A 25,139-nucleotide genomic window follows, 5' to 3' on the forward strand; every position below is an offset into this window, starting at 1 on the left:
TTTTTCTCCTCCGTGTTTCCATCCTTCTCGACCCTTCTCGACTATTTGGTATATTATTATTTACTCATTGGGAGTAGTCACACAGGCTATCATCAAAGATTTCTGTTTGAGAACAACTTGTGGCGTTCTCTGGAGTATGAGTGACAACAAGTCTCCCTAGATTTCCAATACTCTTAACCTTTTTCGATAACCATTTTAGGTGAATTTGCGTTATCGTAACGGCCGCTTACCATTGATTTCTCGTTGGCGACAACCATTGGTCTTCACTGGAATTTAAGTGGCAAAAAGCCTCCTCAAGATCCTAGTTCTCTTTTCACTTATCCAGTGCAGGTCTGGCAAGTGCTTTCTCTCCTCGGCCTTTCCATCCTCCTCGGCCCTCCTCACTTATTTGGTGTGGCATTAGCTTTTGGTGACACACACAAAAAGGGGGGTAGGAGCGTACGGGGGGGGTTAACTTACAATTATAATTTCAGTTTTCTATGATTCCATGTGATGCTCTTTTGCGTTTCACATCTTTAGCATTTTCTATGTGTCCAGTTTGTACCCGTAGCTCATGTGTATAAGTTTCCGCATTCAAGGGTTTTTTCTTAACAGTTCAGTCATTTTCATTACTGTTATCCATTGTATGTTCTCAGCCATCCTTTTGATTCCAATTTCCCCCATTTTTTTTTTTTTTTTTTTTTAGTTTTTCGGTATTGTTCCTAGCGCTCCTACAATTAGTGGTATTACCTTTATTATTATTATTATTATTATTATTATTATTATTATTATTATTATTATTATTATCATTTATTCACTAGGTATTCTCACACAGGTCATAATAAAAATTACTCACTGATAATAACCGATGGTGTTCCCTGAAGTCTGGGTGATACCAAGTTTCCTCAGATTTACAGTACGCTCTACCTCTTTCGATTACTATTACAAATGACTTTTTATTATTGCAACTGTCGCTTGCTATTAATTTTCATTGTAAATTGCGTCGGATCCCAGTCCTCTGTGCACTCTTACAGTGGAAGTCTGATTAGTACTCTCCCTCCACGGTCTTTCCATTCTCATTGGCCTTGCACGACTATCATTTACAAAATAAATTAATACTCAAACAAATCCGTTGTTATTCTCATAACGTTTCGGTCGATGTAACGCCCGGCCTTCTGCAGGTGTATCTTATTGAAGTCGGAAATCATCTACGCAACTTTGAACGAAGCTTATTTTTTTAATCTACGGAAGTAGAATGGATAAAGGTCTTAAGTAATTTGTAATTGTATTCTTAGTATCGTCTGCGTTGGGGATTGAACCTTCAACCGGAAGTCTGTCAGTCGATTTTTTAGTTGTACTCACTAGAAGTTCTCACATGGGTCATCATTAGAGATTGCTCACGAACAACCGATGGTATTCCCCGGAGCTTGAGTGACAAGTTTCCGCAGACTTCAAGAAATCTCCACCTCTTTCGATAACCTTCAGGTTCACAGTTGGCGTCGTGTGCTATTTGCTAGATGTACGTGGATGTAGGTCGTCCTTTGCTTGCGCGTCCGTGTCGTGAAGTCCATAGCAATATATCACTCACCAATTCATGCTTACTCCTCAGACAATGACCGGCAAATCATAGGCGTCTTTCTCTGATTGTATTAGATATGGCAGGTAGGTTGCCATAAAGTTGCTGCTTCGTAGGATGATTTTGCCAAGATATATTTAATACTGTTCTTAGCATACGGGTGTATGTGCCGTCTAGTTTCCTTCTCAATCTTTTGGTGAGTGTTGGATCAACACTGAAAGAAGTCGCTGAATTTACGTATCTGAGCAGCAACATAGTTTCCACAGAGAGAGATATCGAAATTCGCATCTCAAAAGCATGGGCCGCATTGGGTGGACTGCGTTTAGTATGGACGTCGGGACTAACTAACAAACTGAAAATGCAATTCTTCAGGGCAGTGGTAGAGTCTGTCCTTGCTTACGGTGCTATAACCTGAATGGGGGCTTGTTGCCCTAAAATCAAAGCTCCTTATTTATACTTTCAAAAAGATCGGCACAAAAGTGTTGGAAGATAGAGAAGTTTTATCCGACATGTTATTCGTTACAAATCACAGGCCAGTAGGGTGTACACAAGGAAAGGAAAAGAGATGAAGATAGAAATAAAAATAGGAAACCAAGTTTCCCTATTAAGATAGTTTATTTATAAACTCGGATTTATGATCCTTGAGAAGTATGTGCGCTTCTTTTTTGTGCAGTTTATTTACTTTATTGCTTGTTTGTTTGTTACTTTATTGCTTGTTTGTGCTTGTTTGTCTCTTATAATGTTGAATCTATTTTATTAACTATTGAGGAAGTTGATTTTTATAGCTTCCTTTTTTCTTTTTTCTTTTTTTGTAATATTTTGTTAAAGTAATTTTTTCTTTTTGGTATTTTTTCTTAGTGAGTTTGTAAAAATTATGCTTTTTGTCTGCTTTCGCGATCATAAATTTGTCGTTTGCGTGACACTGCTGTCCAAACTGTCACTTTCTGGTCACCACTTGACGCGTCTTCTCTCCACTCCAAAACGAACTTCTGCAACTTTAGCTTTTCTCTCCCCGAATCCGACTTTTCTCTTCTACAAATACAACTTCTCTGCTCGCAATCTAACTTCAGAATGCCTTCCTTCCCCAAATCACTCCTCTTTTATCTCCAATCAGGAGCATCTCATTTGCATACCTCATGGTCACCCTGTAGGCATATAAAGAAACAGGGCAGCCATTTTTGTTTCTTTCTTCTTCATTATGAACACGAGGTAAGCCACACAAAAACGCGGTCGGTCGTTCTTGTTTCTTTTTTCTTCATTTACACCACAAAATTTTGAGTGGTTAATTTCTTTGACTGTGTTTTCTGCTTTCTTTTAAAAGTGATTTTTCTTATTGTGGAAAGTTATTTGGATCTTTTATGAAGTTATCAAGTTGTTCGACTCGTGACGCCTTTTCACAATTTTGAAGTGTGTTGTTGTCGCTTGAGGATTATCAGGAAGGAAATACGCTTTCCATTTCACGCGCCTTCATAGTTTTTCGGTTTTCATCAAGGCGAGTAGGTAATCCCAGTTTTTTGTAGTGAATGTAATCTTTAACGAAGTATTGTAATTAAATTCTCCATGTTTACCGGTAACAATAATATATATATATACACGGCGAAATTTGTCTAGGCTTCCAGTTCGTGAGGTCCGTGGTTTCTGTGGGCTGCGGCGTTGTCTGATTTTGGAAATAATTATAAAAGTATCTCACATTAAATCTAAATGTGATATGTATTCACACACACACACACACACACACACACACACACACATATATATATATATATATATATATATATATATATATATATATATATATATATATATATATATATACTAGTAAGCATCCCGGCGTGGTCTTGTCATAAAATACGCTTAAATATGATAGTAGAGTCAATTCTCTGTTGATTATTATATTGTACCCAATATAAAGTAGTGAACACCCGGCTTGGCTAGGTTGTAAAATGCACAAATATATTTTAATTCATGCAGATTTCATATTTATTATTATAGAGCCAATACTTTATTGCTTAATATATTGTACCGGATATATAATAATGATTACAAAAGTTTAAAAAATATATATATTACTTGAGTGTCATCAGCTAAAATCAAAACCAAACTTTGTAACTCACCAGCTTCATTTCTTACCGTGTGAGCTAAACTTAAAAGATAACGTTGTTAAAGTTACAAATGTATATTTGCAGATGCATATGTTATGATGTAATGTGTAGCGTGAGACTTAAAAAAATAACGTTGGAAATTGGCGCGTTCGTTCATTCGTTCTGTTTGTAGTCCGGTTATTATGCTTCCCTACTGGTTGTATTTTATGTAGAATAAAACGTTTTTGCTCGTTTAAAATGAAAGTAAAATGTTTAGTCGACTCGCGCCTATCAAGTTCCAATTTTATTTCTTTCAATTTTGACCTACTGGTAGCTATTTTTACCAGTTGAAAACTAAATCAAATTTGTTTCCAAAACCCGTATATATCGTTTCAGGTCTGTAGACCAAAAGCTGTCTGAGCAGTTTAATAGAGACCGTTCCTCAGACAGACAAGGTCATTTTTATCATTTCTTCCTGGTTTTAAGTTGTTTTCCTTTCATCTTTATCTCTTGTATCCAAGGCATCTCCATTTAATATATCGTGCATTTTATTCCTCATATACATATAAATATATATAGTTTTTATTAATACGGAATAATGTCATAAATTAATCCGTATTTGCTCGCCCCAAATAGTCAATTTACATGATTTTTTTTTTTTAATCATTTGTAATTTTAAATAAGTACCAAAAAATCTAATAAAGAATTGCTCTACATCTAAGTTTGAGTAATATTAATACATTTATTTTAGATTGGTCTGCAATATATATATATATATATATATATATATATATATATATATATATATATATATATATATATATATATGTGTGTGATTCAAAGTTAAAAATAATCAAAGATAAAAATAAATAAATTTAACGAGGTTTATATAATAGTGTTCAATGTGAATAGAATGAGATATATTTTTATTTATAGTCAAAGGAACATATTGATGTTGCTTCACTCGCATGGTCTGCTTCTTCAAAAGAAGGAATCTTTTTTTCTTTTTTGTTGCCTGACGAGGTTTCCTCTCTGGACCAAAGTATCGTAGGTTTCCGACAACAGATGTCACACAATTTTATTAACTCTAGTCTATTAACCACTATCTAATATAGCTTTCGAACTATTTTACATATATTCAGTCGTTGAAATAAAGTGCTACATTACATCCGACGAGCAAGACCATCACTATCACAGCATCTACAAAGGAAGGAGTTCTTATTTTTCTCTCTAAACATTTATTCCTACCACCGCTACCAGTTGTAACCGTACTTCACTTGCGTGTTTTTGTGACCGTGTGTTCGATTTAACAGCCATCTTAAATAAAAACAAAAAAAAACGACTTTCCTTCGATTTCAAATTTCGCTACAATAACACGGAGGAACAAAAATGTTTATAACCTTTCTCATTACTTATATTTGAATGCAATATTTTCTACAGAAAATAGGTGCGAAAATAAGGATCTTTTCTTGGTATTTTTTTCATAAGATCTACCTACACAATTTTCTTGAAAATGGTGGTTTCTATAGGTTTTTGACTCAGATCCTTTCATGGTAGTTTTTACGTTAGGTCTACCTACACAATATTTTTTATAAATTACGGCTTTAATAGGTTTTTGATTATACTGAATAAGAAAATCTTACTTAAATTTTGCAGGGACAAGTGGTTTCTGAGATATATATAACTGTATTATGCACTGTATTTCACTGACGCTATCCTCCTCCCCATATTAAGAACGGCTTTCGGATTAGATACCCCCAACCTTCAAATGTTAAGAACGACTTTCGGAATATACACCCCATTGAGGGCATATTTGCCCAAAATTTAACTGTGATATTTGTTGTCAGCATATCCAACCGCAAATAGTATTAAAAAAATTTGGAGGGGGCAGCGTCAGTCGCGATAAGTTAGCAGTGTCGGTCACAGAAAGTACATTTGTTTATCGCGTGTACGTACGAACAGGGCGGCTAGTGAATTACAGAGCATAATACATGTTTTTATACCTCGAAAACTACTTGTCTCTGCAAAGATTAAATGAGATTTTCATATTCAGCATCGTCGAAAACCTATAATAGTCCTCATTTTAAAATATTGTGGGGATGGGCCCAATGTAAAAATTTACCCTTTTTTATGAAAAAAAAAGTACAGAGTTTAATAAAGGGTTATCTTACAACATTTTTACATTATTTTCTCATCAAAATATTGTGTATCCACAAGTATTAAGAATATAAACATATTAACCATACATTTTGTCTTTATTTCCATTTATACAACAAAGCATGGCTGGGTACAGTATGTGTATATATATATATATAGATTTCAAAACCCGATACTATGACCATAAAAGTACATTCAACAATAAAAAAACACCGTATAAAAACAACACTAGCGAATAAATACTTGGAACTCAAAGAAAGCGGACATTCGCCGGTAGTCGAATGGAAAATAAATATACAAGCTACCACGTGTAGGCATTTAGACGACCCATGTAAATTATGCCTTCATGAAAAATTTGCTATCCTGTACTTTAAACAACCCACAAATCTATTAAACTGTTGAAGAGAAATAGCAAACAACTGTGTTCACAAAATGAAACTTACTCTAGGATAGCGATACAAAATAGCTTTAAAACTAACAAAAACAATACAAAATAAACAAATAAATAAATTGAATAAACATGAATATACATAAACGATCACACATATATGTATGTATATATATATATATATGTATATATATGTGCATGTATGTATGTACACATATGTATATTTATATATAAAAAACGGAAAAGATCTGCCTTAAACCACTAACCTAGTTCTAAAACAAATCCTTTGTTCGACAAAATGCATGCCCATTGGCTGATAGGAAGGGGCGCGGTGGATACTAAAAAGCTGATTGGCTAACTAAAATCCTCAACAGAAGAGGACCATATAAAAACGAGAAACAACCACAGAATTCGCGCATAAGCCTGACGAATCCTAGAGTGGATGAAACGCCGAATATTCAGTGTAGCTTAATCGCCATATATATTTAATATATATATATATATATATATATATATATATATATATATATATATATATATATATATATATATATATATATATATATATCCAGGTTTGAGGTGTTCAAAAGTCGGGACTAATGAAGACAACGAGGTTGTAAGTTAGTGCTCAATAAAAAAAAAGAGCAAAATATTTTTATTATTTTTTTTAGGGTAAACAGCTACATATAGTAGCTACAAATAGCCATCTGTTTCAGTCAAAGAGACTTTCTCGGGCGACCCAGAACCTCTCGACGCCAAAAAGATAATAGATTTTTCTTTTTGGCGTCGAGAGGTTCTGGGTCGCCTAAGGAAGTCACTTTGACTGAAACAGATGGCTATTTGTAGCGACCATATGTAACTGTTTACCCTAAAAAAATAAATAAATAATATATATATATATATATATATATGTATATATATATATACGTGCATAAAATTATCCATAATAATTATTAATTAATTAATAATAATAATAACGAAAAAACGCATCTGAAATATGGGCAACTAGAATATAAATAAAGGGCAGGTAACTCTCCCAAAGCTATCAAGCAAAGTTAAAAATACCACAGAATTGCTTATAAAAATATAAATAAATACTCTCTTTTTTAATTTTCTTATTATTTTTGTTCTAGCTGGGAGTTGAACGTCCAAGTGAATGCCAGACATTCATCCGTTCTTTCAAACCGAGAGACCTTTTTACAAATCTTACCGCCATTTTAAGGGCAATTGTTTTAATTTCTCTTGCGCTTGGTTCACCAGGTGTATTTACCAGTTGGTTTAATATATTTAATTGCTCCTCTTAACCATGAAGATATATTCTTTATTAGCTTTATTTAATACTTATATATGTATATATATATATACATATAGACGCACATACATATACATATATACACGCGCACTCGTGCGCGCGTGCACGCGCGTATGTGTGAACTAAAATACTCTTAAGTGAACTTTTTCTTTAGAAATCAATGTTTTTCGAATAAATGTTTTTCACTTTATTTTTATATTTTATACAAAACGAATATATATATATATATATATATATATATATATATATATATATATATATATATATATATATACATATATAGATAGATAGATAGATAGATAGATAGAGAGTGAGTGAGAGACAGAAAGACAGACAGACAGACAAACAAAGATAGGCAGAGACGGAGAGAGAGAAAAAAGGGAGATAAATAGCGGAGGTAAAGACTCGAGACATATGAACTTATAATGATTTTCGTTTCTTCTGAAATGAAATACGTTTTATTCTTTATTCATTTTATTCTTCATCTACTTTTATTTCAAGAGTAACATATATTATAACAACGCCAATCCAAAATTCAATGGGTTGAAAAAAAATTATTAATTTGTATCCGAAACATTATTTAATTATAAGTTTATAATTTTATCTTCAAACGCTGTCAATGTAGTTGAATGACCTTCTTCTGGTATTGTGAGATCGCATGCGCAATCCGGCTTTCATTCGTCTGTTCACTTGGTGACAGTGATGAGAGCACTTCCGGTTATATCTTGCAGCTCTTTGCAATGGAAGTTGATGACGATCCGACGGTCTCCACTCCGCAATGGTGTAAATGAGATATCCTCTACCAAATTGGAATTTGGCGGCACGTCCCTGGATAAATAAATGGAAATAAAAATAGAATGGTACCGAACAAATATTTAATTTAGTGAAAAAATTATTTAAACTCAAAATTAAAAAATTATTAGCATATTTCACGAAGATTTGATCATCTACATAATTTTCTGCTTGCCCCTTCCTTTGTTAGTCCGTACCTTAAGCTTTGAAAATGGCCAAATGCAATTTTTAAAAATCAACTTGCATTTTAATAAAAGAGGCGAATTCGCAAAATGTGGCTTTAAAAAACAATCTAGCAAATCTGAACAAGAATATGAAACTGATCTCCCGTTGATGTAGCCTCGTTTTCGAATATCATTATGATATACTATCTTTATTGTAATCGTGTGAGAAAAGCCTTTTGTAATTTCAACATGCAGCGGTTTTTCATCTAAGAAAGAAGTAAACGAACGTTATGTAAAAAAAGAAAACATTTTAAAGAAATATGGCAATAAAAGAAAAACATCGTTTGCTAAGACGTGCTGTACTAAAAGAGTAAAAAACGATTGATTTTTACAATGTAATTTTATTATTTGTATTGAACTATGTAGCATAATATTACTTCATTTAAGTATTTATTAGTACTTATTAAATTATTTCATTTGAGTCACTTCAATATTTAAAATTAAACGGACACTATTTCCATAGAAATAACATGTTAAATGTTTCTCATTTGTGTGTCTATATATTCAACTTTTTCTTGAGCACTATTCGTCCGATCTGTTGGAAATTTTGTATTGACCTTTGTTGTAATAAAGTGCAACGAACTAAGTGTTCAATGCGTAGTTAGAGATAATAAATAATTATAAGGATTAGTATTTAATGCAAAAATGAACAAAAATTTAATTATACTCAACAATTAATTTGGTGTAGAGCATTAATTCATAGCAAACGCTTTGTCCGTTTTAACGGGTTATAACGTGTATATATATATATATATATATATATATATATATATATATATATATATATATATATATATTAGACATTAAGAGGATATATATATATTTAAATACCCGTTCACATACACTTTTCCATGATAAAGCTAGAACCCAGAATTAGATGGAATCGAGCAATTGCATTGACAACGTGTTCGTCAGACCCAAAGTGGATTTCGATGTACTGCATCTCATCAGTGACGTGCTCCGACATAGGTGCGAACCCAGGTCGTCGCACGCATGAAGTGTGCAATACTAACGACCCAACCATATGGGCAACGGCGCAATCTATTGGCTATGCCTCGATTTTAATTTTTATATTTTATCTAGTTCTACATTCTATTATGTGACAAGTAACGCGTCATATACAACTAAGATAGTTACTGCTTGGTATGCAGGCGGTAGAAATCATATCTACGAACATTAACTGAAATTAGCCGACTCCCCGGCGTAGAAACGTGATGTCCCTCAACAAATAGGTTGTTCCGAAATCGTGTCTGGGCAGTAGACTAATTTCAGTTAATGTTCGTAGATGTGATATCTACCTCCTGCATACCAGGCAGTAACTATCTTAGTTCATGCTTTCGGATACGCTGTATCGCCTGACAAGGCCTCTAGTTGCTGGTAACTAGCCGACCAAAACAGATTCCTGACTGTGTAGCAACATATCACTGTTTATGTAAAAAGCATATAAAGAGTATATATATATATATATATATATATATATATATATATATATATATATATCTGTGTGTGTGTGTGTGTGTGTGTACTTTCAATTATAGGTATTCAAGAGTACAAACTAATGAATATAACAAAGTTATTGACAATGTTCAATAAGAAAAGTCGGAAGTATGTCAACCGAATGAGGTCATATTTTAACTGAAACAATAACTCTGTTGTCATCGTGACGTAATATTTACTTATATATATATATATATATATATATATATATATATATATATATATATATATATATATATATATATATATATAATGACAAAGAAAAGAAAAAAGATTTTAAAAAGCGTTAAAGAGAGGAGTGATCTTATTTATACTTTCTACCGTGTCTACCCTTGGCTATAGTTTCATGCTTAATATTTCTAAGCGTTTATAAGAAAGAATTAAATCAAATATTTGTATCACATAAAATTATAAAATAATGAGATAAATAAGAAAATTTTAGAGGTAACTGAAAGCATGGAAAAGAGGAAGGTGTTAAAGAAAGCGAGTTCAGGGTAAAGAAATTTTGAGCTGGTTGAGGTGTATTATTTGGCATTACAATTTGATCGTATTTATAATTTCTTCTATGTTTACAGTTGACTATAGTTTCATGTTTAATATTTATAAGAGTTTATAAGAAATTATTAAATCGAATACTTGCACCAGATAAGTACTTACATAACTTCACGGTGCTTACTACAATTTAAGCCAGAGCCTTCGAGGGATAGCATACACATGGAGAGTGGGACACTCAACGGGTTGATGAAGGTCACCTTAGCAAGCACATTTTGACCGACGCGAATTCTCCTGGGTACCTGTAATGAATATCAATGTTGATCAGCTAGAAATACATATCATTGGTTTAGGATAGTATGTTTAATAATAGAATACATAAATGTGTGACTAATTATTTAATTTATTCGTCACAGTGTAATAATAAAATAGTAATAAAATAAGGATAGCCGGCTCCACATATATACACACACCCATGCATACACATAAAAAGGTTGTTTCTAGAATGAATTTTAATCACAAAAGACCACTGAGCCCTGTGGGGTCCCGATTTCGAATCTCGCTAGATTCAGCGACTCTAATGAATCGTAAACGACGAAACACGTGTCAGTTGATAATTGTATTTTAAAAATAATATATATGCCGCTCCCCCTGTGGGGGTACCAAATTGGTTAAAGGGGAAATTATTCCCAACACGCATTTAGGTAAAAATGCACTTTCGTAAATAACTGAATTCTATAACGGTTTGAATTTTATAACGGTTCCAGTATATTTATTATTCCAACTTTGGGTAACTTTTTATGCTGTTGCCTCTATTTTAATTTTCAATCTATATACTAATAAGCAATAATCATAATTACCATATATCTATTTTTCCAACATTTACTCTGATAAGATAAGCCATTTATTGGAAATCCCTGGGTTAAGAAAAAGACTTACTCTTTGGTCAAACAATAAATTTTATTGTAATTATACATAATTAACTCAAAATTTCCATTTATATTATTGCACTTTCTCGCATATTGAGCTTTCTTCATCTGCCCGGGATCATCTTATAAATATTGATACTAATATTTATTAGGACTTTATATTTACAGTATTATACAACCTGTATTTTTACTGCACTTCAGTGTTTCGTTTATATATATTTATAACTATATATGAACTTATTCATTTTATATACTCCTAACTTTTCTCATTAAACTTTCTTTCTACAATGAAAACAAATGGACATTGTCTCATATTAATAACTTTTAATAAAATATAATTTATGGAATTGAGTGGGAAAGTATTAATATGATTTTCAGAGCGTTGGATAATTCATGGTCCTTAAATTATCGAATCAGACTTCTTCGATATCTGAGCGTATGAACCCTCTCTTTTTTACATGGAGGTCACCACTTATCAAGGACTAGAAGCCACTCGGGGATAATCTTTACTTTGCAAAGATCTTAAAATATTTACAAAATTCTATCTTTATATATCTATGTAAAATTACACTCTTAAATATATAATATATATATATATATATATCTTGTGATTTTATGCCTTTGGGGTCATTATTTTATTTGTGTTTATCATCTAACATTTCTCTCACTCTCTCGCATATCATTATAAACCTTAAAACATTTTTAAACTGTTTCTCTAATGCTAACCCTTACACCAACCCCTCATTCTCTCATAAATATAAACCTAAAAATCATATTACTTGTTTTGATCGAACTATTATTCTCATCTTGAGTGTTATTTGAGCGACATTTCGGTCAGTTTGCCCTTCGATTGTCTTTAGGCATGTTGGTTATTGTCTTGGAGGAGAAAGAAGAAAATTACTGATTGTAGATCTTTTCGTATTCTTGGAGTTTGTCTCTGTTTTATAGCTGCTGTTTCGTATGTGTAGAAAAAATTAAAACAAAAAAGTAATATAAATAATCAGCCCTCATCTCACAAAATCAGAATTGTAAATCTAAATATTTATCTGAAACAGGCTTCTCCCAGAAATCTTCGACCAAATTGGAACCACTAAATAGGGAATCTCCTAAAAAAATACTCGTTTTTCAAGGGCGACTTACGTCGATATGAAGAGTAGGCCAGTCCATTTGGAAGCTTTCTGTATACATGAAGACCTGGTCAGTTTGCATAACGCGGGTGTAAACGGAAATCTTCATTGCCATGTGCGAATCGATCCGGTCGATGAAACGCATATAATCTTCCGGGATGATCTGCATGCTGATTGGTTTACCTGTGGTTCACATAAATACAAACGAAATGCAAAAAAAAAAAAAAAAGATAAAAATAGGTCATGTCAAAATTCTATATACACAATATATAAAGAACAACGGAAAAAAGATTCTGTTATTTCGAATGTCTATACACAAAATATATAAGGATAAACAGAAAAAAGATTCTGTTATTTCGAAAATCTATAGAAAAAATATATAAGGTAAATCTATAGAAATTAAATTTTACATAAATCTATACAAACGTAGATTCTTCCCATATAAATTTTATGTAAACTTTAAGTATGTAGCAGATACATAGTGCATAAAGAGTAAGTACTGATTCATATATTTCAACATATTTATTTTATATTATTATTATGAGTATTTATAATTACTGTTTATTTTTATCGATATGTTTATTATTTTTATTTGTAAAAATAAATAAATACTTTAAAAATAACATTTTATATCATGTTTTAAGTTATAATTTATTTTGATTTAATATTTTAAGTTTTTTAATTTGTAATAGAATAAACAACTATAAAAGATTTTTAGCATGTTTATTTTTTTTATTGTTTTGCATTTTTATTTATTCTATTTTTTATATTCTTTAATTTGTAAAAAATGAAATAAAAATATATATTCAAAATATTTTATTTAAGTATTTTTTATCATTTTTATTTTTAGTTTCTATTTATTTGTATTTCTATATTTTTGCAGGTGTAAAATAATAGAATAAATGAATGAATTAATATTAAAAAAAATAAACTACAAAATAAACAACCAAAAATGCAAATAAAAATATTCGGTTATTTTGAAAATTAATGAAAATTAAATTTTATAGATGTCTATTATGTAAAAGGTAAACGTCTGCATGTATGTATGCATGTATGTATGCATTTATGTATGTACGTATGTATAGCTAAAACTCTACAACTACAAAACATACAGCCATAAATGCAAAATGAGAACAAAAATTCGGTTATTTTGAAAATCTATATGAATTAAATTTTATGTAAATCTATTGTATAAAAAGCAGATATCTGTATGTATGTCCACATAAAACTCTAAAACTACAAATCAAGCATCCATAAAGTTGATATTGTATTGATCAATATTGTCTCGAATAATATTTAAAATTTGGAAAAAAATATTCATTCTTTGACACTGATGGGTCTATTTTCCAGCCACTAATTACAGGGAAACAACTCTAACTTAATTTAACTCATGCGAATTTTAGGAGTTTTAAACCTTTCTAGTTTTAAATATCACTATTTATTACCACACACACACACACACACACACACACACACACACACACACACACACACATACACACACACATACACACACACACACACACACATATATATATATATAGTATTTACTATAATAATTATTAAATACCTACAGACACTAGTGCTCATCCTTCTTTTTGGGAATCATCAGTGCAGTGTGTCACGATTAGCATCAGTCGATATATTTGAACCAATCTACAGAAGCCATCCCTGGCTTCATTAGCAAGGACCTAATCCATTCAGTTACCGTTAACCACGAGAAAAGCTGTTGAATTTTAAAAATGTATTTTTTAAATGCTTTTTAACGTCTGTTAGAGTGATTTAATCATTATATGATGATCTGCATAAGAGCTAAATTGACTGACTTTAATTCAATTGAAAGTGCCCAACGATAAGAAACGAGTTTCGTAAAGGGCTGACATAAGTATTTATTAAATACCTACAGACACTACTAGTCTCTCATCCTGTTTTAAATATATAAATATGTGTGTGTCTGCGTGTCCGTGTGCGTGTCCGTGTGCGTGTGTGTGTGTGTCTGTGTGTGTGGAGGGAACCAAAAAGAATTAGAGAAATTCTTAAAACGAAACTTTTAACTAAAAGTTCGAAATTTGAAGTGGATCTGATATACAGAAAGAAAAAAAAAGAGAAAACAACAATATAAATATATATCCTGATGCATATAAATTTAATCGTCCATTCAATAAGAAGATTATATCATTAGGAGTACAGGATATACATATGCTCTTTATACCTAGGTATTTAGAAGCCTAATACTTTTCATCAGAAGAGGAGAGGAGATGTTAGTTAAGAGATTAAATATGTAACGTATAGCAGAATCCTGATAAATATATTAGGAACGAAATAATGGAATATCTAATGTAGAAGGTAAACAGTATAAATGTGGAGAGGACGCTGGAACACTAAAGTGATGAAGGTGGTAGAAGACAATATTGGGATTATTACATAATGGATATAAGTTTATGACATAGGGTTAGCGGCTTTGTAATGATACATTTGGTTGTATGAGTTCAATACGCATGTCATATGTGGAGATGTACATTTAAAATCGAGAAAAATAGAGGACAAAAGCAATAGGAGGTAATGGTAGAGGCTTTTATAAACATAAAATATTAGAGGTAGATGATAGAGAAGGGGTTTCTTGAAACAGAGAAAAGAAGGTAAGTTAGGATATGTCAGAAAGAGCATAGAAGTACAAAGCAGTATAAAACATTTCAGCGAAGAGACATGGGTTGGAGTTAAGTTGATAGTTTGGGGCATATTAGATTGGAGGCCCTTTTTTACCCTGTCCAAGAGGGAAGAGACTAGCGGCAGATGCACCAGCACAGATGTGGCAACAATACTCCATGCATGAGCAAATGGTGTCTTTGTAGAAATATAGGATACTCTCGGGTGTGAGTTACTTTCTAGTAGAGGGGATCTACCTTCATAGCTATATTTATTTTATGCACATTTTTTATTTGGTTATTTATAAAAATAAAGAAAAAAAAAAGAAAAATACATAAAATATATAAATAAAAATTGTAATCAAACAAATGAATTTGATTGAATTATAACTGCCATTTATTATCATGAAAGTTCAGAATAATATTGTTGAAAAAAGAACGCTAAAAATGTCTGAATATTTGTACTAATGTTATTTTTACATAGATTTAATTATAAGTAGTGAGTTGCAAAAAATAGTTCTCTTAGCTCAACCGTTTAACTGTGGTGCCACTACACACATAAAGACAACGTTGTTTTTATATATAGAAGTAATATTTTCCCTTTTTTTTTTGTCAATTGGTCTACCTGCGGTGCCAACGTTTCTGACTCCTTTTCTTTGATCAAACCAACGACTCGGCTGTTTCGGCTTTTGTAGCGAGGGTCCAGCGAAGACTTCAGACGTTTCAGTCTCATGAAAGACTTTCCTGGACCTTTGCTGCAAACGCATTCCTCATTCAGGCCCCTTAAAAGGACCAACACCGCGAAAGCAGTCAGACGTGACAGAGTTGTCGTTCTTCGTTTGTGAGAATCATTAAATTGTCTTTTACTTGCGAGAAAATGGCGTCCATGTCAATGTTGTTGTTTCGGAAAGAGGAAATAGCGTTCGGTTGTCTCCTTTTTAGACTACCCTTTCACACTCAGTGGTTTTTGAAGGCATTGCCAAAGTTGCTGCACAAAGGTGGGCTCTCTCAACTGTGCTAGAAAATCATTCATACCTGACAATATTCTATATCTGTACAAAGCCACCATTCACCCATGCATGGAGTATTGTTTTCACATCTGGGATTAGTGCATCTGCGATTCGTCTACCCCTTTTAGACAGGCGCCAAAAAAAAGTATCCAACCTAATAGATCCCACACGATCAATCAAACGTCAACCTCTGTCCTATCGCCAAAATGTTGAATCCCTGTGTCTGTTTTAGAAGTATTTTGATAAGATGTGCTCCGACGAACTTGTAGCACTTTACTGAAATGCAGAAGTTTAAGTGTAATATGGAAATACATCTAGCTGCCCAACTCCCTACACAGTGCCCTTGCAGATATAGTCCAAAAATGGTAGCCCCTTACATCCAAGTAGCAATGTGTCCTGTTTGGGGTTAATAAGAGTAAAAAAAAAATTGTTAATTCATTTTGTGAAAAATCGAAACCCGAATGAATGTGGAGAAACCCCTTCAACTTTAAATAATTTACGTGACTAAAATAGGAACTTATTCAAAACTCTTCTTTTACGTGTGAAAAAATTGTCAATCTGTAAATTAACGTACTGCGCTGAATCACCATAACCGCCACCAAGGAGCTAAGGGTGGCTCAGTGGTAATAACATGGACTGACAACCTGGGTGTGCCAAGTTCGAATCTAGTTCGTTCCACAAACACTTTCACTTAGGAACGTTAGTAACCTTAATATAAGTGTCCAATATCCTTCTAGACAGAATTCTTAATAGAAAGATATCAGTGAAACGAATGCCAACAGAATCATCATTATGGATGATACTCAACACCACCAACAACAACAACCAACATAAAAATTAAATTTTACTTTTTAGGCGTGTGAACATCCTGAAAAGCTTGGCTGAAATATGAAAAGAAAAACAATAATTTTATAATTTACAATGTGTGATTAGTTTTGCATGTAAATTTAATGTAAGATAATCCACAATTTCCAGACCATACTCTACTTTTAGGACAGTTAACCATATCTCTTTACTACTAAACCTAAGCCTGGGTGATAAGGTCACAAAATACACGTAGCCGCCTGAAAAATAGAACACTTCTTTCCCAACTAAAAAAAGGTGCATGAATTTTCCGCTTTTGTCGTTGTTGTTGTTGTTGTTGTTGTTTGTTTGTTTGTTTGTCTGTTTTTTTGTTTTTTGTTTTTTGTTTTTGGAGGGGGTCATCTTTTCACCAAGTTTGTCAGGCTGTTCACAGGAAACCACATTTAAAAGTAGAATAGTAATCTATCTTCTTCTTATCTTTAAATAATTGGTTCTCAACTTTGTTTTTGGAGGGGGTGTCTGAAACTCTCAAGAAATTTCCCTTAAACTTTGCACTCCCTAAAATTTTTATTGTGTCGGTCTGAATATATAATTGTATATGCGTGAGAGAAACAAAGAGAGAGAGGACAGAAAGAGAGAGAGGGAAAGAGAGGACAAAGAGGGAGAGAGAGATAGTGTGTGTGTGTGTGTGTGTGTGTGTGTGTGTGTGTGTGTGTGTGTGTGTGTGTGTGTGTGTGTGTGTGATGGCTATCCACGTACACATGTTTCCCAGTATCCATAGATCATCAGTGCAGTTAACCATGGAAACGCTTGCACTCGCAACAATATTGTATTTAGTCAGAGGCACTACAAGATTTATCTATAAAGTAATATATGTCCCTAAAATATAGAGGAGGGTGACAAAAATTATATAAGGGAGTGAACTCTCTTAAAAACACTTGGAAAGTTAATACTGCACAATAGCTTTCAATATTGTTTAAAAAAAAACAACACACACACAAAATTATATATATATATATCTATATACTAAGGTACCATCATAAATAAAGAATTTATTCAAGTGAAACATCACTCAGTGATCCTTAACTCTGCGGTGTTTGGAACACCATGTTTCCATGTTTGGAACACTTAGGAATTCCAAACATGGTAAGCCCCATGGGGTGTTTATACAGCCCGATACAAAATGTTTATTATTTTATAAAATATAGTTATCCTGTTAGTTCAGGATATATCTACAGTCCCTGTTGAACCGTTTGAATCACTTGTATCTTTTTGATATTAATATAAAATAATAAAATAAATTATAAAACTAAGGAAAAATTGAAATATTACACTAGCTGAGCACTAGCTCGTAACTGATACGAGACTGAAGGAGTAATAAATTGTAAATAACATAATAATTCCATCAAAACTTATGGTAAAGAAATTACCAAAATATATTAATTCTATATTAAATATTACAGAGTAGTCTAATAATACATCATATGCGCTTATATCTACAAATTGTCATTCCAACTAGAAAAATACAAAAATATAAAATCATACCTATGTTAGTCAACTGGAGTGACTGGGTACCACAAAAAGACAAAACGACGTCTACTTCCAAGGAAAACAGATACAACTGCGCCATGCCACGTGTGCTATGCTCTCACTGAGTCAGGAGAGCAGTACGAGGGAGGAAGAAAAATGAGTTGACAACTAGGAATTATAAGCACTTAAGAAAAAAAGGAGTGACAAAACACCCTATGGGACTAACGCAGGGTTAAGTGACTTCTTGGCCATCTTAAATTCCTTTCAGTCGGCAGATTAATAAAATGGAGACCTTTCAGCATAATGAACAATGAAAAATAACTCACCTTCTTTCGCCTTGTGTTCAGTTCCAACGTGCAATTCTCGACACATGCCGACCGTATCACCATAATGATTCACGATTTTACAGTAAAACGATGTCTTAAGAGAACGATGCTCCAGACTCAAGTTACGAGCAAGGAGAGTCACATTGAACTTGTGACCGATCATAACATTTTCACGGGCCTCCATGTGAAATTCCATATCCTGTTTTCAAAATGAAATAAATACATAAAGCGTAATTATTTTCAAATACTATTCAATAAAAAATTAAATACCAAATTTAATCTATCAGAATCCATGTCAATTTATTCACAAACAAGTCAGCCATAACATCAATATTTGATTCTGTGTATTTCTAATGGATTCTACTGTTTTAATATTTAAACCTCTCGACATTTTTAAATGATATTATAGAGATAGTAGGGTGAGTTTGAATATTTAAGAAAATGCACAACTACAGCTTCTCACTTGTTTTTGATTTTGATTTATTTTATTTTATTATTTTTTTGTAGTTCCTTACATAAAATACTGACTGTTTACATGCATGCCCGCCGATTTGGCATTTATAAACACTTAATTTCGTATATATATATATATATATATATATATATATATATATATATATATATATATATATATATATATATATATTGCTAATTGCCGGTAGCCTGAATGTAAAATGCTAGCGCAGGAAATAAATGGTGATTTTGTGACTGGGTTCTAATTTCTATGAGTAATTATCACTTCCTATGCTGATTATTGCGCAAACATGAAATATTAATGTTTGTAGGCATAAAAATAAATGTTATTTTTATTTGAAACACACACACAAAAATATATACATATATATATATATATATATATATATATATATATATATAAGATTCTCTTACTTATTTTTACAATTTCTGGTCTAGTAGGCTTAATAAGTCTAACGGCAGGTTTATTTTGGAAATCTGTTTTGTGGTCTTTTAGAGGAATATAAGCTTCTTTACTTTTCAATTTGTTTACTCTATTACTAATGTCTACTTTATTTGTTATAATTTTACTATCAAGATTATTTTTTTACTAAGTCAATATTTTATTCATCTTTTCTTTTTTGTAATGTTTTTTTCGAGCTGTTTAAAATATTCATGCGTACATACTTTATAGAAGTTTTAAATTTCGTCAGCTTTCACAAATATGTCATTTGAATTTTTTATGTCTTGGACAATTTTGTCTAATCCTTTTTGGAAACAATTTTTTTTTACATAGAGGATAATATTCCTGGCTAAGTTCATTAAATCCATGTCAAAATAATCCAGTTGCTTTGCGTGTGGTGCAGATTCTTGGCTTTGTATAAGCCTCGTTAAACTCATTGGATGTTTTGAACAATATAAACCTGGAGCGTATGAAATCACGACTCCCGGTCGCTTGATCATTGTAGATCGTTCTTAAAATGTTCATGCCTATATTTGGCTTTATAATGTTAAATTTCATTTAATTCTCGTTGCGGTTGGCAGCAGCACTAGGGTTATGTTTCTTGCTAATAGAAATCAGAGATGGCTTCGTGACTGGGTTTGAATCCCACGACCAGCAGCAATCGAGATTCCTGCACTGATGATTTTGAAAGGAGGGAATACTAGTGTCTGTAGGTATAAAATAATTATATATATATATATATATATATATATATATATATATATATATATATATATATATATATATATATATATATATATATATATATATGGATTGCAACTTGTTTACAGGAATTGTCATTACTAGAATATTGATTGCGGCTCTTGAGACACGGATTCATTCATGTAAACTACACAAAAGTTTGTACTGACATGTGTCTGGAAAGTTTAACGTTAGCTTTTTCCGCAACGCACGTTTGAACAAGAGATGGGATAAGCTAGAAAGAGACATAATGAAACAGATGATTACTTTGATAATATTTAGAGTTGTGAATGTCCTAGGCATATTTCATGTGAATTTTTATTAAGCTTACCTCAAATTGTCTCGCCTGATTGTTGGCTTGGAGCATCCGCAGATTTCGGCGGCTGGTATTAACCAAATTGATTCGTTCGTACTCGGAACCTGGAAAATGGTATATGTTACGTTATAGTCATATATATATATATATATATATATATATATATATATATATATATATATATATATATAGTCATCCACATATAGTAGTGTTTCGTTGTATCATAACTCATCAGTGCGGCTAGACATTCTCCTCCCCATCTCCTCTCTCTCTCTCTCTCTCTCTCTCTCTCTCTCTCTCTCTCTCTCTCTTTCTCTCCCTCTTTCTCTTGTTCTCTATTTCGTTCATTATCTCGTTCTCTCTCGCTTACTTTCCCCTTTCTCTCTCTTTCTCTATCATTATCTCTCACTGATTTCTATCGTCTTTTGATTATATTGACATAATATCATGTTATGCACAAAATTTGATAAATGACTAGTTTATAGATAAAGCAGTTTTTAACGTTGAAGTTAGAAACAAACAAACGAAACAAAGAAATAAAAATCCGGTTTGGCATTTTTTTCTTTTTGAACAAGTTTTTATTTCCGTTATTTTCCCGTTTTTTTGTTTGTTTGTTTGTTTGTTTTTGTTTTTTTTTACATCACTTAAAAGTCTGCCGCCATCGTCCATCTCGCCCGGTATACACTTTTCTTCTCTCCCCGACCGCATGCCAGCCACAGCCAGCCCATTCTCGTCCTCGACTTCACATGTCCATTTCCTTCGATCCGCACTTTTCTTATGTTGATCACGTAGTGCATTTTTTTCTCTTTTTTCTTTTCTTCTCGCGCACACATCCTAATTTGCATGTGCGCGTTTTTCGGCTACTGCTGCTGCTAATCTCTTCTCCAGATAACCATCCTTCGCTGCTAATCATATCTTTCCACGCAATCATATGTACTATGTTACAAGTTTATTTTTTCTGCAGCTACTTCTACAACTGTATAAACGAATACATAATAAGGTTTATTCACGAATTAAGCATCAGCAGTATTCATCCAAAAGTCAATATAAAATCAAAAGCAAAATTATACAAATTACTTATATATAAAAATAGCAAATTTTTCTTAAATTCTCTTGAATTTAATCTTTTTGCTACATCTAATTTTACTCCTAAGCTGATGCTTAAAGAATCAAATCCGATTTTGATGAGAAAAAGAACCAACCGAATACAATTTTCTCTAATCCTATACTTTGAGGATATATAGTAAATATAAGACTCTAGAGAGCTTGAATTACCTATTAGATATCACCATCGTGTGTGTTCGATCTAGTATATAAGGATTTGTCAGAACAACATGATATGAGACTGTTTAACTCTAAAAGTAAACCCTGACCAAATATTTAAAATAACATTATATTCGAAGCTCAAATATGATCCCCTCGATACGTTAATACATTGGCTTATACAAGGAATTGTACAGTTTTCTAGTAACATTACCTCAAGTAACAGCTCTTAAATACTCCCACTAGACTAGATGAATTCTTGTCCTGGAATGCGGTAAGACTAAGAGACATTAATTATGGAGAGGAAAATGAATGTTCTTCACTTATTTATTATCTCAACTTTTGAGAAGTAAAGAATTTTAGTTGAGTTAACACTCAGATATTTATGCATTTTATCAGGTGCTAGCCCTTAGATAGGACCCCTGGATTTCTAAGACTTTACCTAGAAATAAAATGAAAAACAAGTGAATATGCTTTCGATGTATCCTGAGGTCATGTAATTTAAAAAAGGATTGTAAATTCTTACCGCATTGGATTTTGTAGTCAGCCGTGATGTCCATGCGTGTCTCTTTAGGGTCTGAGTCGGGCTTGCATTCAGGGTCTTTTGTGCAAACGTATTGGCCGAGTCTGAAGAATTAAAGGAGTCCGATAAAATGGTGAGAAGACTTTGGGCGATCGAAAATGTAAGGGGTAACGTGAGAAAGTGAAAAAAAAACCTCTCTTCATTCTCCCCCACCACTCTCTCTTTCTTTCATTCTTTTCCTCTTTTTAGTTTCTTCCCACCCACTTTCTATCTATTTACTTCCCCTCTCTTTTCTCTTTCTTTCTCTCTGCCTTTCCTTTTTACTGTTCTGTTTTACTTTAATTTCCTCTTTATTGATTTTCGTTTTCTCTTCTTTTTTCACTCTTCTTTCTCTCTCTTTCTCAATCTATCCTTTCCTCTCTCTTTCTTTTTTCTTTCTCATCACATTTCTATCTATTTACTTTCTCTCGCTCTCTCATTTGTCTATCTTCTCCCTCTTTATTTACGCATATATACATGTAGTGTAGTCCTTAATATGCTAACACGTCACAAGGAACCTAGAACAAATAATAACTTGACACCTTATCTACCTATGTTTAATAATTACTTTGCATTGCCATTTTTGTAAACATTTACGACGTTGTCCGGATTTGAACAATGATCAAGGGATGTTTCACTCTTCCATATTTTCGTGTCATCAGACTCGGTGAAATAGCTCATTTTTTTTATTACAAGAGCATTTGAGAAATTTTATTACCGCACAAACAGAAAAGCTCAGCATATAAAATCAACAGTAGGTTCGTTTATATGACAGTGACACGTTTTTAATGAATGTTTCTGTTAAGAACACAATTGTACCATTATACTTAAATTCAAGATATTGTCACCGCACACAAGCAGGAAGGTCAGGCATATAAAATAAACAGTAGGATTTTAGATATGACAGAGGTGCGTTCAAATTGAATGTTTCTGTTTATAGCACAATTGAACCATGATACCTGATTTTTTCATTTTTATCTTTAATTGAAGCCGTCATATATAAAATAATTTTGTAAAATAAACGATATATTTTCTAAAATGCAATGTATACTACAATGTATTGTGGACTAAGTCACTGTGGGGAGGTATGAGAAGTTTCCTCCTGATGCACAATGAAGAGTTCCAACTAAGGCAGGCAATCAATCGATTTCACCGATTTCAATGACAATAAAAAATATGGGAGTGTGAAACATTCCTTGATCACCATTGAATTCCGGACAACGTCAGGTCTCCCTGCTAGTTCGTATTATTTGGACTACTAATTTCAAAACGTATCCTTTATTTAATTCACAGGTTCATGGGGGTAGCAAACTTTCGTTCCGTCAGCCATGAGTGGATAGACATTCTAAGTAATTCGCAATTGTATTTTTCGGTCGCTCAGACTAAGGATTGAACTGCTAACCTTTAGAAGAATATAACTTTTTACAGCTGAATTTTTTTAACAAGTACACTAACCACTGCGCCACGGGTCTTCTTCGAAATTCAGGGTTAGGGTTAAGGTTGAGTAAGTTGCAGGAATCTGTGTTAAATACAGAAGTAATCAACCATCTCAACAAAAATAATCTTCTTAGTGACACTCAATATGGTTTCCGTTCTGCTAGATCTACAGCAGATGTGCTTACAGTTATATCTCATAGGATTAGCAAATTTCTCAACCAAGGCAACCTTTCTAGGGCAATTACTCTTGACATATCAAAGGCCTTTGATAGGGTATGGCATAAAGGTTTACTTCACAAGATCTCTATCTATGGTATAGCTGGAAATGTCTTCTCAATTATTAAATCATTTCTTTCTGATAGGTTCATAAGAGTAGTAGTTGAGGGGCAAAAATCAAAAGCTCACAGTATTAATGCTGGTGTCCCTCAGGGGTCCATCCTTGGCCCAACTCTTTTCCTGATCTACATTAATGATCTTCCAAATCACATCCTTACATCATTTGTAGACATTTATGCTGATGACACTACCATTTATAGTAGCACATCTAAGACAGTAAACGACCAAGTTCTCTCCGGTTCTCTCTCCTCTGATCTTGAGCACGTGGTACTGTGAGGAAAAGAGTGGCTGGTTACTTTTAATGCATCTAAAACCAACCTTCTCTCTTTACATTATCAATATTCTGATCCACTTCTGGCATCAATTGAAATGAACGGCTCTCGTCTTCAGGAGGCCTCACGTTTTGACAAGCTTCTGGGCTTGACCATTACTCCTGATCTTAAATGGAACACGTACATAAAATCTGTTGCCAAGGCCGCTGGAAAAATGGTGGGATCTTTCTATCGATCCAGTAGATATCTCACTGCTGATGCAATTCTCTATCTATATAAGAGCCAGGTACGTCCAAGGATAGAATACTGTTGCCACACCTGGGCAGGAGCTGCTAGAAAGGACTTGTCCTGCCTTGATAGAGTTCAAAATAGACTTCGTAGCATCGTAGGAGATGTCCTTTTCTCTTCCCTGCTCATGGACATTCAG

General features: G+C 32.8%; 1 protein-coding gene across 1 annotated transcript in view; it reads right to left on the bottom strand.

Annotated features, from left to right (window-relative positions):
- Positions 1–7,910: 7,910 nt before the first annotated feature.
- Positions 7,911–25,139, bottom strand: part of LOC145268641 (protein-glutamine gamma-glutamyltransferase 4-like) — a 57,803-nt gene continuing 40,574 nt past the window's right edge. Inside the window, exons 11-16 of the mRNA XM_080124118.1 lie at positions 22,632–22,732; positions 20,858–20,946; positions 18,870–19,068; positions 12,568–12,737; positions 10,664–10,800; positions 7,911–8,321 (exon numbers count right to left, since the gene is read on the bottom strand). Coding sequence (XP_079980244.1) covers positions 8,180–8,321; positions 10,664–10,800; positions 12,568–12,737; positions 18,870–19,068; positions 20,858–20,946; positions 22,632–22,732 — 838 coding nt within the window. The 3' untranslated portion in view covers positions 7,911–8,179. The remainder of the gene's footprint in view (positions 8,322–10,663; positions 10,801–12,567; positions 12,738–18,869; positions 19,069–20,857; positions 20,947–22,631; positions 22,733–25,139) is intronic.

The sequence above is a fragment of the Euprymna scolopes genome, chromosome 44 (genome assembly GCF_053919585.1).
Source record: "Euprymna scolopes isolate OS-2025 chromosome 44, ASM5391958v1, whole genome shotgun sequence".
Classification (NCBI taxonomy): domain Eukaryota; kingdom Metazoa; phylum Mollusca; class Cephalopoda; order Sepiida; family Sepiolidae; genus Euprymna; species Euprymna scolopes.